General features: G+C 45.8%; 1 protein-coding gene across 1 annotated transcript; it reads right to left on the reverse strand.

Annotated features, from left to right (window-relative positions):
- Positions 1-300: 300 nt before the first annotated feature.
- LOC122868999 lies at positions 301-3,748 on the reverse strand. Its single transcript, XM_044181525.1, has 2 exons — positions 3,598-3,748; positions 301-1,997 (listed from the first exon to the last, which is right to left on the reverse strand). The coding sequence occupies exon 2, from the start codon at positions 1,966-1,968 to the stop codon at positions 1,066-1,068; it is 903 nt and encodes a 300-aa protein (XP_044037460.1). The 5' UTR covers positions 1,969-1,997; positions 3,598-3,748; the 3' UTR covers positions 301-1,065.
- Between the last annotated feature and the right edge of the window lie 9,467 nt (positions 3,749-13,215).

Here is a 13,215-nt window from a genome sequence, read left to right on the forward strand (position 1 = left end):
TCCTATAATGTAGAGAGTCCCGTTCAGGTTCCCGTCTCTCAGTGCTTCCCCCCTCTTTCCTGTTTGCTGCCCTGTTTCTGTCAGAACCCACTCTACTGTGTGTTGCGTGTAGATGTCTTCCTCTTAACTCCTGATCCCAGAGCTGCTGCCACTGTTGCAAACTGCAAATGTGCAAATACCCTTTCCCTCTGATTGTTAAAGTTTAATTGTCCATGTTTTCTTTTTTTTAACAGCTTGTTTGGCTAGTTTGTCCACTCTCTCATTACCCATAATGCCTCTGTGCGCAGGAACCCAAATGAGTGTGACCACAGCGTCTTGTTTAACTACCGTGAGCGTATTATTTGAAATAGAAGGTCTGCAGATGCTGAGTCACTACAGATTAGATTCAACTTTATTGTCATTACACATGTGCAAGTACAAGGCAACGAAATGCAGTTCAGGTCCAATAAGCAAGTGCAGGATATAAAGTGTGGGCATAAATGCAGGATAGAGCAGTATTATGAAAATATTATATTATATACAGATGGCATTACTATAAACAGAGGTATACTGATGGATATGTACAGTAATGAACTGGACCGGGCAGAACAGCAGTGCAATGAATATAAAGTAGTGCAGTTTATGGAAATAGTGAACAGAGGAGCTGAGAGGACTAATACAATTAACAGCCATTAAATTACGTTATCTAGAGGCACATAGCTCTCCAGTGGAGGTGGGGCGATTTTAACATTACCTGTCATGGTTAATGATTTTAATCCTGTGGAATAACTACAGCCACAGTTACCTCATCAAATGCTGTTCACTTTACAGCCCCGTTTGTTCAGCCTGAATCTGTCCACATGTAGTCAAACACTGGATCACTGTGAGACTGAAGGAAACTTAGAAACAGCAGGATTCTCAGGCAGGTTCTGCAGCCGCTTTCTTCTCTGGCGTCTAAGTGGATTCATGGAGGTTTATTGTGGACGGACGTCAGCGATGATGATCTCCGTTAGCTGGCTAACTAGCGTCTTGAAAGGAGATCAGACGAGCAGCTGTTTTACGAAACTGTGAATGGTGCTTTTCCTCTCAGTAGACACTGAGATGGCCCACCTGACTGGCCAGCTCTGGCAGATCATCTCTGACCTTCCTGAAGTACTTCTTAATCTCATACATCTGGCTGATGTAATGTACCTCATAATAAGCCTCAAAGTATTCCTCAAATTCTAAGTATATGATGTAATACGCTTCTCCCTCTTCAGACACAAAGTAGGGACAAGGATCGTCTTGGAGGATGTCGTAGTCCAGCCAGCACTTCCTCTCCACTGCCGCCTTGTGCTTTCTGAACAGCAGGTCCAGGTCGCTCAGGTAAGCAGGGAGGAGTCTCTCTACAGGGTCGCAGGTTTGAATCCCTCCGAGCCTCACCAGGTGAATCAGCATCTGGATGTGGAAGGCCGCCCCGTTCACCCAGGCCTTCAGAGCCTGAGACGACATGTGCCCGTCCCTCACCATGGAGTTCTTCAGCTTGGTGAGGGCGACGCTCAGCTGGCACTCGATCCGCTTGATGTCGCTCACCAGCTCGGCGTCGTCGTCGATGTTCATCACGCATCTCTTCAGGCACTCGTCGATCTGATCCCAGACCTCGGAGGCCTTCTCCTCGGCAAACACGCAGCGCAGGGCGTCCTTCGTGCTCTCAGAAGAGGAAGTGGCTGAAACGATGTCGATGAAGACGGCGACGGCCAGCGCTCCGAGGCCCGCCAGTTTAGGATCCGGAGACAGATTGGCAAGCTTCTCTGCAAGTTTCTTAAGCCAGTCTGCGGTGGGGTAGCTTTTCTGTTTCCTCTTGCTGAGGTGCTGCTGGAGGTTGCTTGAAGAAGTGCTGCAGAACTTCACGATGGCTCGATTCACCTTCACATCTGGGCACTCTTTAAATTTCTTCACATCTGCTCGAATGCGCTCTCTCCGCTCCTCTTCACTCAAAGCCGAACCCATTTTGCTGTGTTGAAGTTTCCCGAGGCGCTCTGCAGCACACAAAAGGAACATGGCCGATGTTTAATGTAAAAGCTCTTAAACAACTCGCCATTTAGTATTTTCATGTTTTGCTACTTCATACTTCATGTGCACTCCATATATTGCACATTTTACTCAACTATATTTATTTAACAGATTATTATTACACCCAGGCAAGTTCTGCAGCGTCTTTTTACTCTGATTTCTCTGGATTTATGGAGGTTTATCAGAGATGGTGATCTCCTCTGGAAGTGCAGAGTTAGGACTCTGAGAAGGAGTGCGATTTTTAGTGCTAATGGTTTTAAAGGATCTTAACTGCTTCCAACCTCTCGGTTAGGAGCCACTGGACTAAACTGCATATGAGTAGTAGTTAAAACTAGCTCCGCCTCCAGCAGCTATGTTTGGTCTCCTTCATTTTAAGTCGAGCCCTGGGAACATTTTCACTTGTCGGTACTTTATAGACACAAAAACTCCCTTATTAGTGGGCTAAACACAACCCCCCCAAACCAAACCACAGCACATTATATTCACTTGTCTATAACGTCATCAGCTAACGTAGAAAAGGTTTCAGTCGTAGTCATCTGGACGCTGTTTTCAGAATCACGACATTTCGGCTCCCATCCGGAAGTCATTCTCAAAATGTGAAAATGGTCTGAGAACTCAGAAATTTAAGCTACTCTGTGTTGCTTAAGCCCCGCCCTCAGGGAGGAGTCTTCCTGAGTCTCTGCTGTTTACCCTGCCTAGTTTCACCTGAAACTGACCTTCTTTTGTTTCCATGATGGCCCAGTAATCAGTAATCAGGCCTATTGTTTTCTGGCTGCACCTCCCTCATCACTGTTAAGTACCTGATTAGCATGTGATTGGCGTGACCACGGTGCTAATACACTGTGGTAAACTTTGGGCAGATTGAATCTCAGACCACCATTTCTGTTCAAAGAGGGGTTTTCTTTTTTCACAAAAATGGCTTCCTTGACTCCTCTTTCAAACCAACTCTTCTCTCTACTCAGAATCTCCACCTCGCTGTCTTCAAATGTGCGGTTTGTAGCTTTTAGACGCAAATGCACGCCGCTCTGCAATCGAGTTAAATTTCTGAGTTCTCAGACCATTTTCACAACTGAGAATGACTTCCGGATGGGAGCCGAAACGTCTTGATTCTGAAAACAGCGTCCAGACGACTACGACTGAAACCTTTTCTACGATGGAACGCTCCTGGACGAATGAGGGACTACACCGTGTCATCAGCTAACAACAACTAGCTATAAAATGGGAATGTCTTTGTGTACATATCATATCCTTTACAGTAGCTGTCATTTTCAAATGTGTAAACAAATAAAGTAGAAATAAAAAATAACCTTCAGAACAGAAATGAGCTTTGTTAAACAGCCTTTTCAAAGATGGATTCATCTTTCAGAGAAACCTTTTCTTAGCTCTGTGACTCAGCTGCATTGACAGAGAGCCGGTAAGCAGTCTGAGGGGGATTTCCCTGCGCAGCCTGGACCGACAACTAATCCACATTGAGGTTTTTAAAACTGAACAGCCCTGAAACAGTCTGTGACCACAGCAGGTCAACTCTGCTGACTCATGATTGATTGTTAACTTTCCGCATGTTACCTCGGCTGATCTCCAGACTCCGGCTCTGTGCTGGCAGTGAAGAGAAGTCGGCTTCTCAGCTGCTGGATGGACAAATGTTAAATTTCTCTCCGAGCTCCTGTTTGTCTCTCCGCTGCCGGCAGGGTCAGAGTCTCTCCTCCCACGCTCCTTAAAGGGTCTCATGCAGCCGTGACTAATACTGATCACCGGTCAGCTGACTCTTCACAATGCTTTTATCAAGCAATACCACATCGTTTCAGTTATTATTTATTTAACACAAACACCTCAAAATAACAAATAATAAAACCACAAAAGGAAAAGAAACGTATATGTACGGTAACCTGATTTCTGCTTAAAAAAGTTGAACTAAGAAGTGTTTTTGACTCAGCTAAAGAAGTACTTGTTTTAGTATTTAATATTTCCACTTCAAACATTTCTTCCCTCAGACCGTTTCAGGGCCTGACTACCTTGCGTGGTGGCCTCATACCCTGTAAACGTGATTATGAATGGTGTTGGAGCCTGCGCCACATGTCGTCATTTGGACCCGCTCCAGTTCAAAGTGTGTGGGTGGGGACTTTCGAGGCCACTTTAACGAGGACCTAGCGAAACGGAAGCTGGTCCTGACCTGCACATGCCATTTCTGGCTTTTATGACTGCACAGGGGGGCGCTGTGTTTTCCCTGTACTCATAACCTCCGTGATCCGGACCTGTTAGGAACCAGGGGCGGAGCCATGATAACGAGACGACTTGCATTGGACCCGCACTTCACCACGGAGGCGGTCTAAATGCCTCGGTCCATCCTGTAAGGCCGGCCGTGATTACGAGTTGATGTGTGATTTTGCCTCGTAAAGCGAAAGATCTGAGTCCATCTGGACACCTAGCGTTCCCGGCCAGTTGAAAAGCGGGCCTGGAGCTGGTTTTCAAAATCTCGTGAAGGGAGGATGCGCATCTAGCCATTCAGGCTCTTAGACCGCTTCAGATTTATAAATGCCGGCTTCACAAAAATGCCTTTGCGTTGCTGACTTCCTGCACTTTAGGGTCAATTGTGGGGCACTTCCTGTGGGCCTAGAAGGGCGAAATAGCAGTCACACGTTCAGTGGGAGACCAGCTGTCAGCCAAAAGTGGTTGCAAGTCAACTGGACCTTGCATGGCTGAAAAGGCCTCAGTAAAGAAAGAAAGCAGGCTTGACGAGATAAGGGGTGCTGCCAAGGCCTGTCCTTCAATAGCTACAGGGGGGCGGGCGAGATCTATAAATGCTGGCTGCACAAAGATGCCTTTGCAGGCTCTCCATGCCCTGGGGGCCTCCAGGAACCAGGACCAGCTCCAGATGGGTCTCCATGCCCCAGAACAGACTCTCTTTGACGGGGAGGCCTCCAGCAGGCTCCCCAGGAACCAGGCCTCGGTCAAAAGCTCGTAAAGCTGGCTTTTATGGGGGGCCATGTTGCACCGCCACGTTTCTACAGTAAGGTAATGAAAACACAACGGTTCTTGTTCTCAGGTGATTACACACTAATGAAAACATACTAATGAGTGTTATCGCACCCCTGACGGGATCCAGTGGAAGACGAGAGCTTACTAAACAGGGTTCCATTAACCCGGACCCTGTGAGGTTGACTGTACAATCATTTTCCTCAACACACAAACTGTATTCTGATATAAGAACCCATTTTTATCTTTAGCTGAGACTGCCGTCGAGCCAGATTCCCAGGTATTTATAACACTGGACAGTTTCAATGTCTGTGCCATTAAGTGTGTGTGCAAACTGGAATTACAGGTGCTTGAGAATAAAACACATTTTGCTCTGAAGTACAAGCTTGAGATCCTGCAGAGATGTCTGAAGCACGTTCTAAACACTTCGCCTTTGTGTTTGTCAGATGGAAAGCCTTCCCAGCCGCGCTCCCTCACCTCCAGGTCGGCACAACAAAGACTACAGGCAGCACGACTGAAGCAGCGAGCCGCCGGCCTCCACTCAGCCAACGGAGGAAACACTGTTCACTCTTATTATTGCTGAGTGTTTATGCTGAAGTTCTGTGCAGGAATGTGAGCTAAATGTTGCCACTGTTCTGCCAAAGTGAAATATTTCATCTACCTTCACTGATCCATTAGAGAAGTACTGTGTGTTTTCTCCTGTGGCCACCAGAGGGCAGCGTTTCACTAACCAGCTGCACGCTGAGCTTCAGAGCGGCCATCCTTAACTCTGATGTGGCAAGAAAAGTGTTCAGTGTTTTTATCATTAAGTTCAAATAACACCAATATAAAATAAAGTCAGCTATAAATCCTTTTCTTGTATTTGCTTTTGCTGCAGAAGCCCCCCAAAAAGCCCAAATGAAATGTCTACACGGAGACAGAAGAGTCAAAGAACACGTTTTGTTTGCTTTTTATTTTTCAAAGTAAAGATGTTTTAAACTGTTTTAAACAATTCTTGACATTGGGCACATTAAATAAATAAACTCCAGTCCATGTCCTTTAGTTCAGGGCTCGGGGTCAGAACCAGCAACTTCAGCTACTGCTGCCTCTAATACAAAATATACAAAAGAGAAATAAGAGAAAATTAACACCCACCACGTACTGAGAAAGCGAGGTCTGTTTCTAACTTGTTATTGTGTGGAAAAAGCTCTATGGGAGGATGTTTCCTACATCTATTCAGAAATATTGTTTCTGTGGCCGACATAATGGCCCAACTCAACTTCCTGCTTCCACTCTCCTCCATCTCAGAGGAAATATTGGACTTTTTCCTTCCCTACGTTTGTCTGACGGCTTCAGTTACTTTACAGATCGCAGCGTTTCATCCCCTTCCTGTCCGGTGGAAACCTCGTATCTCCAGGTGTTTGTGACGAGCTGAAGGATGAAGAGTTTCCTTCATGTGCTGAGGAAACTCTCCTCCTCCTGAAGCTGAATAAACTCTTTAACCCCCCCTCGGATCAGCTGGAAAACGCAACACACACATGAATGCAGCAGGAATATGAATCCAGAAACATCAGATATAATAAAACACTGACAGGAGCGTTTTACTGCACAGGGACGACTCTCATTGTCGCACTTTAACTACATGTTGCTGATAATACTCACATACTTCTACTAAGGTTTTGGATGCAGGACTTTTACTTGCACTGGAGTATGTTCACAGAGTGGTATCAGTACTTTTACTGAAGTGAAGGATCTGAATACTTCTTCCACCTCTGGGAACAAATCTGGCGAGCCCCGAAGCTCCCAGTCGCTCTCCTCTGTGTTCTTCAGCATTCTTGCTGCAGTTCGACGTGTACAGGAAGTGAGGAGGGCAGCAGGTCTGTACAAGAGCGGAGTCAGGTCGAGTTGCGTGTACAGGTTTGAAGCACTGAACGGTCTCAGCAGCGAGCACAAACAGCTGCAGGAAGCCCTGAAGGACAAACGTGTCAGTCAGTCACCTCCTGCACTGATTACAGTTCTCAGAGTTTCTCTGGAACAGCAGGATTTATTATGGTTTTATTTAATCTCAGACTGATACAAGTGAAGACACGTAAACGTTCTGGCAACTCAACTATGAATAAACAGAATTTGATGAGGTTACTACAGATTATGTTACTCACATGCACTGATGTCAGCCACTTCATAAAGGTTCGGTTTCAACAGCCTGGAGCTCTTTATGGTCACACATGGATGCAAAATAAATGAAGTAAAACAATGGTAAAATTTACTACATTGCAATACTACATTGAGTTTTACAGTTTTATTTAAAATACAACATTTTGTTAAATAAAATATATTTTAATGGTAACCATCAAGAGGTACATGCATCATAAATGCTTCCTGGTGCTGTGTTAACAACAATTTGCTGATCATCAAAAAACACCTGCATACTGCTGTCTTGTTCCTAATTTGTCCTGTATTTTACACGGACATGAAGTTTAAACTGCAAATGATTTTCCTCATGTCCATGTACAATAAAGGATGAATTGGGAGGGAGTGTGGAGATTTATTTATTTATTTTTTTTAGAAACACGTAGTTTCAACGTAAAAACTTCATCCTACTGCAGATGTTATTTGGTTCATAAAAAATCAGCTACAACGTTCTGGAGCTCTTGACAACTCCCGATAGATGCAAAATAAACTTAACAGCCTGTTTTTGTGGTAGTTTTGGTGTTGTCACTTCCTGGTTTATTTTGGTAGTATTCTTCTTCCCTTGTGTGTCTTGTGTTTTTACTTCCTGTCTGTGTTTTCCCTCCAGTTTTGATTGTTGGCCCTCCCTTGATTGTTTGCACCTGTGTCTCGTTGTCTCACCTCCCCTAGGGTATTTAGTCTGGGTCTTTTCTTTGTTCGGTGTTGGATTATTGTTGTACACATGGTGTTGTTCCTGCTAAGCGTATCTACCTGTGAGTTTATTGTCAGGTTCAAGATACCTAGAACATTTAAATCATATACAAGGAAAGAAAGACAAAGGCATTAACTTAAGTTTTACTCGAGGAGAGTAAGCATAGATGCATTCAGTTACATCTCCTACTCACTCTGAAGTGCATCTATGCAGCCTCCTCTCTTTTATTCAGTTTAGGAGATTCCCTGTTACATATTTCTCTAAGGGGTGGGGAAGGTGTATAATGCTTAATAAGAGACAAGGTATGTTGAGACTGCTCTAATCTCGTGAGAGAGACTATCTTGGTTCGTTGTCAGCCTGCCCTGCCAGTGATGAGATAGCAGGGTGCCATTCCTGTAATTCTCAGACACAAGTTTAATAACACACACACACACACACACAGCATTGCTGTGCACTTTAAAGGCTACTAAGAACAAAACATAAATGGGATAACTTATGTACATTTTTATTCTAACATTTATATTGGATTCTTTGTTCTCCCGTGGACCTGGTTTGGATATTGGATTTTGGATTTTTGGGGATTTTGCCTGCTCCCCTGTGAACTGTGTTCCCTCCTTGGACTCACTCCCCTGCTTTCACCTCTGCTAGCCTACCGGCTCTGCCTTTTATCTGCCTGTACTTGCCTGCATACCACCCCACAATAAACACGGAAGTTCCGGCTACTTCACCTTGAGATTGCTTCCTCGTCATCTGCTTTTGGGTCCACATATCTCTATATAACACCCCCGTTACGACAGAATAATCCAACCAAACATGGACCCAGCAGGTAAAAACCCGGAGATAGCACCCTACCACTTAGCACTGGCTAACAGAGAAATTCTGCTAGGCCAGCACGAACAATTACTCCAGACTCTGACAGACAGCAGAAAGGCCATGGTTTCCCAAATCGCAGCGCTAACCCAGCAGGTCTCTCGACAGCCGGCACCACCTCCCCTACAGATTCTGGTCACTCTCCACCACTCCGTGTCGCCGCTGGATGGCAGCAGCCATCGCTCCCTGTCCTCGCCTCGGCTGCTGGATCGCAGCTGTACCCTGTCCTCGCCTCCGCCGCTGGATATCAGCCGCACCCTGGACTCTCTGCCGGACCTCAGCAGTTCCTGAACTCTCTGCTGGATCGCAGCCGACTTCTTTCCCGGCTGGATCGCAGCAGCTCCTGAACTCTCTGCCCATCGGCCTTTCCCCGGTTCCGCAGCAGCTCCTTACGCCCAGGCCTGTCCGGAGGTCCGGAGGTCCAGTCGCCAGTGCCATGTCCTGCTGCCACGCCGGTTCCAGTCCCTGCTGAGTCACAGCAGCTCCTTGGTCCGGAGCCGGCTCCTCGTCTTGCTGTCCAGCTGCCGACTCCATGCCCAGCCACCCAGCTGCTGACTCCATGCCCAGCCACCCAGCTGCCGACTCCATGCCCAGCCGCCGGCTCCCTGTCCCGGGGCCCAGCCGCCGGCTCCCTGTCCCGGGGCCCAGCCGCCGGCTCCCCGTCCTGACGTCTCATTGCCAGTCCCCGGCCCCGCTGTACCGCCATTGGTCCCTGAGTGGATGGGCAGGCCTCCAGAAAGGGTCAGTGTTCGCCGCCTGCCTCCAGAGACTCTGTGTCTTCGCCGCCGGCCTCCCGGAGGGTTCAGCATCCGCCGCCGACCTCCAGAGACTCTCGGTCTTCGCCGCCGGCCTCCCGAAGGGTTCAGTGTCCACTGCCGGCCTCCAGAAGGGCTCCGTCTTCGTTGCCGGCCATTTCAAACGTTAATTGTATGGGGGGTACTGTGGTAGTTTTGGTGTTGTCACTTCCTGGTTTATTTTGGTAGTATTGTTCTTCCCTTGTGTGTCTTGTGTTTTTACTTCCTGTCTTTGTTTTCCCTCCAGTTTTGATTGTTGGCCCTCCCTTGATTGTTTGCACCTGTGTCTCGTTGTCTCACCTCCCCTAGGGTATTTAGTCTTGGTCTTTTCTTTGTTCAGTGTTGGATTATTGTTGTACACATGGTGTTGTTCCTGCTAAGCGTATCTACCTGTGAGTTTATATTGGATTCTTTGTTCTCCCGTAGACCTGGTTTGGATATTGGATTCTTGGATTTTTTTGGATTTTGCCTGCTCCCCTGTGAACTGTGTTCCCTCCTTGGACTCACTCCCCTGCTTTCACCTCTGCTAGCCTACCGGCTCTGCCTTTTATCTGCCTGTACTTGCCTGCATACCACCCCACAATAAACACGGACGTTCCGGCTACTTCACCTTGAGACTGCTTCCTCGTCATCTGCTTTTGGGTCCACATACCTCTATATAGCACCCCCGTTACGACCGTTTTAGCTTAAAAACAACCTTTCACATATTCAAAAACTGCTTTCAAACCAAGCAACCCCAAACAAGTTGGTCAGTTGGTATTGCTGGTCATGTGACGCACACTCACCCAGACTGGTGTCGGTACTGGTATGATGAAATCAATTCATTTAAATGGAACGGCACTGATCAGTGGCGAAGTGAGGGCGAAGTCAACCCACGCAAATTTTTAGCATCAAGTTCAACTTTGGTAAAGTTTGACAAGCGTTGACCAATAACAACACATCTTGACAGAGCTGACCTGAGAGGGAACAGAGAGCCGGAGAGTCCAAAATGGAGGACGCTATCGTAGCTTATTAAGCCATCGCCATATGGGGGCATACTATCACTCGCTCAAATTGAACGATTGAGTAACAAAAAGATCTAAGTCCCTGCCCCAATCTAACTGGTCTCGTTACCTACGTATGTACGTATGTTTTTACCTATCCTGAGGTGCGGTGCTATTAATGTTAATACTATCGAGTATGACAAGGTCCAGAACCTTTCTGACACGGCAGCTACCTGGAGTGTAAGGGTGCATTAGCCTGTTAACTCAAACTAACCTCAGCACAAACCCTCCTCCTTCCCATATCCAGCAGGTGAGACGCCCCTACTCCAAAGTAAGTCCTTAACCAATAACATGAACTAGTACACTCAGCAACAATAACTTATTTATTCACTTTAATTAAATTAACTTTTGTTACTCTCTTTCTTTATTTCCAGTTTAAGGTCACTTGTAATAAAATCATCAAGTTTCCAAATAAAGAAAGAAATGAAAGAAAGTAATTCATTCTTTTCTTACTCCACAATTTTCATAACAAAACCCCTGTTTCTGAATTTCTGTGAGTTATGTCCCATGCACAGCAGCGGATAATCACCCACTGAATAACAGATTGGACGGGATCACTTTAACATTCACACATTCACCAGAGCAAGAACAAAATACCAGTCTGCTGAGACAAGCAGAGGTGGGTGAGATGCGTCACTGGGAGAGTGTAGTCTGGATGGCAGGGAAACTCTTGGTTCAGTTTTCCTGAGAATCCCCCACAAAGCGTTGTCCGCCTGAGAAAGCAGTCACCATTCAGGTGTGTGACTTTCTAGATAACAATAGTTTATTTGAGCATTTTCAGTCAGGATTTAGAGTGCATCATAGCACAGAGACAGCACTGGTGAAAATTACAAAAGATATTTTAATTGCATCAGACAGTGGACTTGTTGTCTCTGTACTTGTCTTGTTAGATCTTAGTGCTGCGTTTGACACCATTGACCATCACATCCTATTACAGAGACTGGAACATGTAATTGGCATTAAAGGAGCCGCACTAAGCTGTTTTAAATCCTATCTATCAGATCGATCTTAGTTGTACAACGGTGAGTCCTCCGTGCACGCCCAAGTTAGTCACGGAGTTCCACAAGGTTCTGTGCTTGGACCGATTCTGTTCACCTTATTTTTGTTTCCTCTAGGCAATATTATTAGGAAACACTCCATAAACTTTCATTGTTATGCAGATGATACCCAATTATATTGATCAAGCCAGATGAAACTAACCAGCTAGATAAACTTCAAGCATGCTTTAAGGACATAAAAACCTGGATGACCTGCAATTTTCTGATGTTAAACAAAACTGAAGCTATTGTACTTGTTACCTACGTAACATTACAAAAATCAGGTACATCCTGTCTCAAAATGATGCCGAAAAACTAGTCCATGCATTTGTTACTTTGAGGCTGGACTATTGCAATTCCTTATTAACAGGCTGCCCGAATAAGTCCCCTAAGACTCTCCATTTGCCTAGACTGCCGAGAGACTTCCCATGATGCACCTCTTTCAGCGCGCTACCAGGTGCCGAGAACCCCGTTAGCTTAATGCAAACATACAACCTATCTGTCCAACAATGTTCACTAGACAGGACTTCAGAATAAAAGCGTGTAAGATTACTTGTATATCTTACACTTAGCTGCGTGTCACCATCAAGTTTTATTGAAGCTCCTCTGTCAGAGTATAAGCTGCTCCACAACAGAGACCTGGTTTGAGGCTAAAATGCTGTTCTAAGTTGCTGGTAGACTACTTTTTCAGTTATTTAACTTATAAATGGTAGATGTGAAATAGGTCTGTAGTTGCTAAGTACAGAAGCATCTAAAGCTTTTTTAGTACAAGCCTAATAACTGCAGTTTTCAGTGCGTTAGGGAAGAGGCCCAACAGGATTAATAATTATAATCAGCAGTAAAACACTGGGGCAACAGTTCAGTACAAGAGCAAGATGAAAACGACGCTGCTGCACTATTTTATGTCTTAGATTTTAATTAGATTTATTTTTCATACATCTTTGTAAGAGGACGCCGAGGGGGGTGACAAAACATCGGTATTTGATGCCCTGGGAATGAGAACGCGTTTGTCAGTTCTCTACCACTGTATTGTACGTGACGAACTGGCAGTAAAGTGATAGAAAGATAGATTCATACAGAAGCAGTATATTAAAAAATAAATTATAACATGAAAATTACAAAATACATTTAAACACATAACTAAGAAATTACATTTTATGTAGGTCTTTTAATTTAGTCCAAATTTCCTTTTTTCGTTTCCCTTTTTTATCTGTTTTTTTATTTAGCAGTAGCTAGCTAGCTACTTGCGTTAGCCAACACAACTGTCAGCTTGTTGTAGCAGCTCTGAAGTACTGTTAAGTTAATGGCGAGAATGGATTTGGACTTGGGGGCGCGGCAGTGGCGGGACACCGCCGGGGAGCGGATGGAGAGCTCCGCTTTGCTGGTGCAGCCTCACTGCCTCAGCTGTCCAGGCTGGACCCACAGCGGGACTATGGTGACGTGCGGCAGCCCAACGTGCAGCTGCACTTCGCTCACCCGGGACTGGATCCCAGTATGGGCGCCGGACTGCTGTCAGTTGACACAGTTATGTTAGAGCTTTTGGGGCCGTTGGAGTTCTGGAGCCAGGGGGCAGTTGCCTGCTGTGCCCTGTTTGTAATCCAGCCCTG

Source organism: Siniperca chuatsi, linkage group LG21 (genome assembly GCF_020085105.1).
Source record: "Siniperca chuatsi isolate FFG_IHB_CAS linkage group LG21, ASM2008510v1, whole genome shotgun sequence".
NCBI classification, from domain to species: Eukaryota; Metazoa; Chordata; class Actinopteri; order Centrarchiformes; family Sinipercidae; genus Siniperca; species Siniperca chuatsi.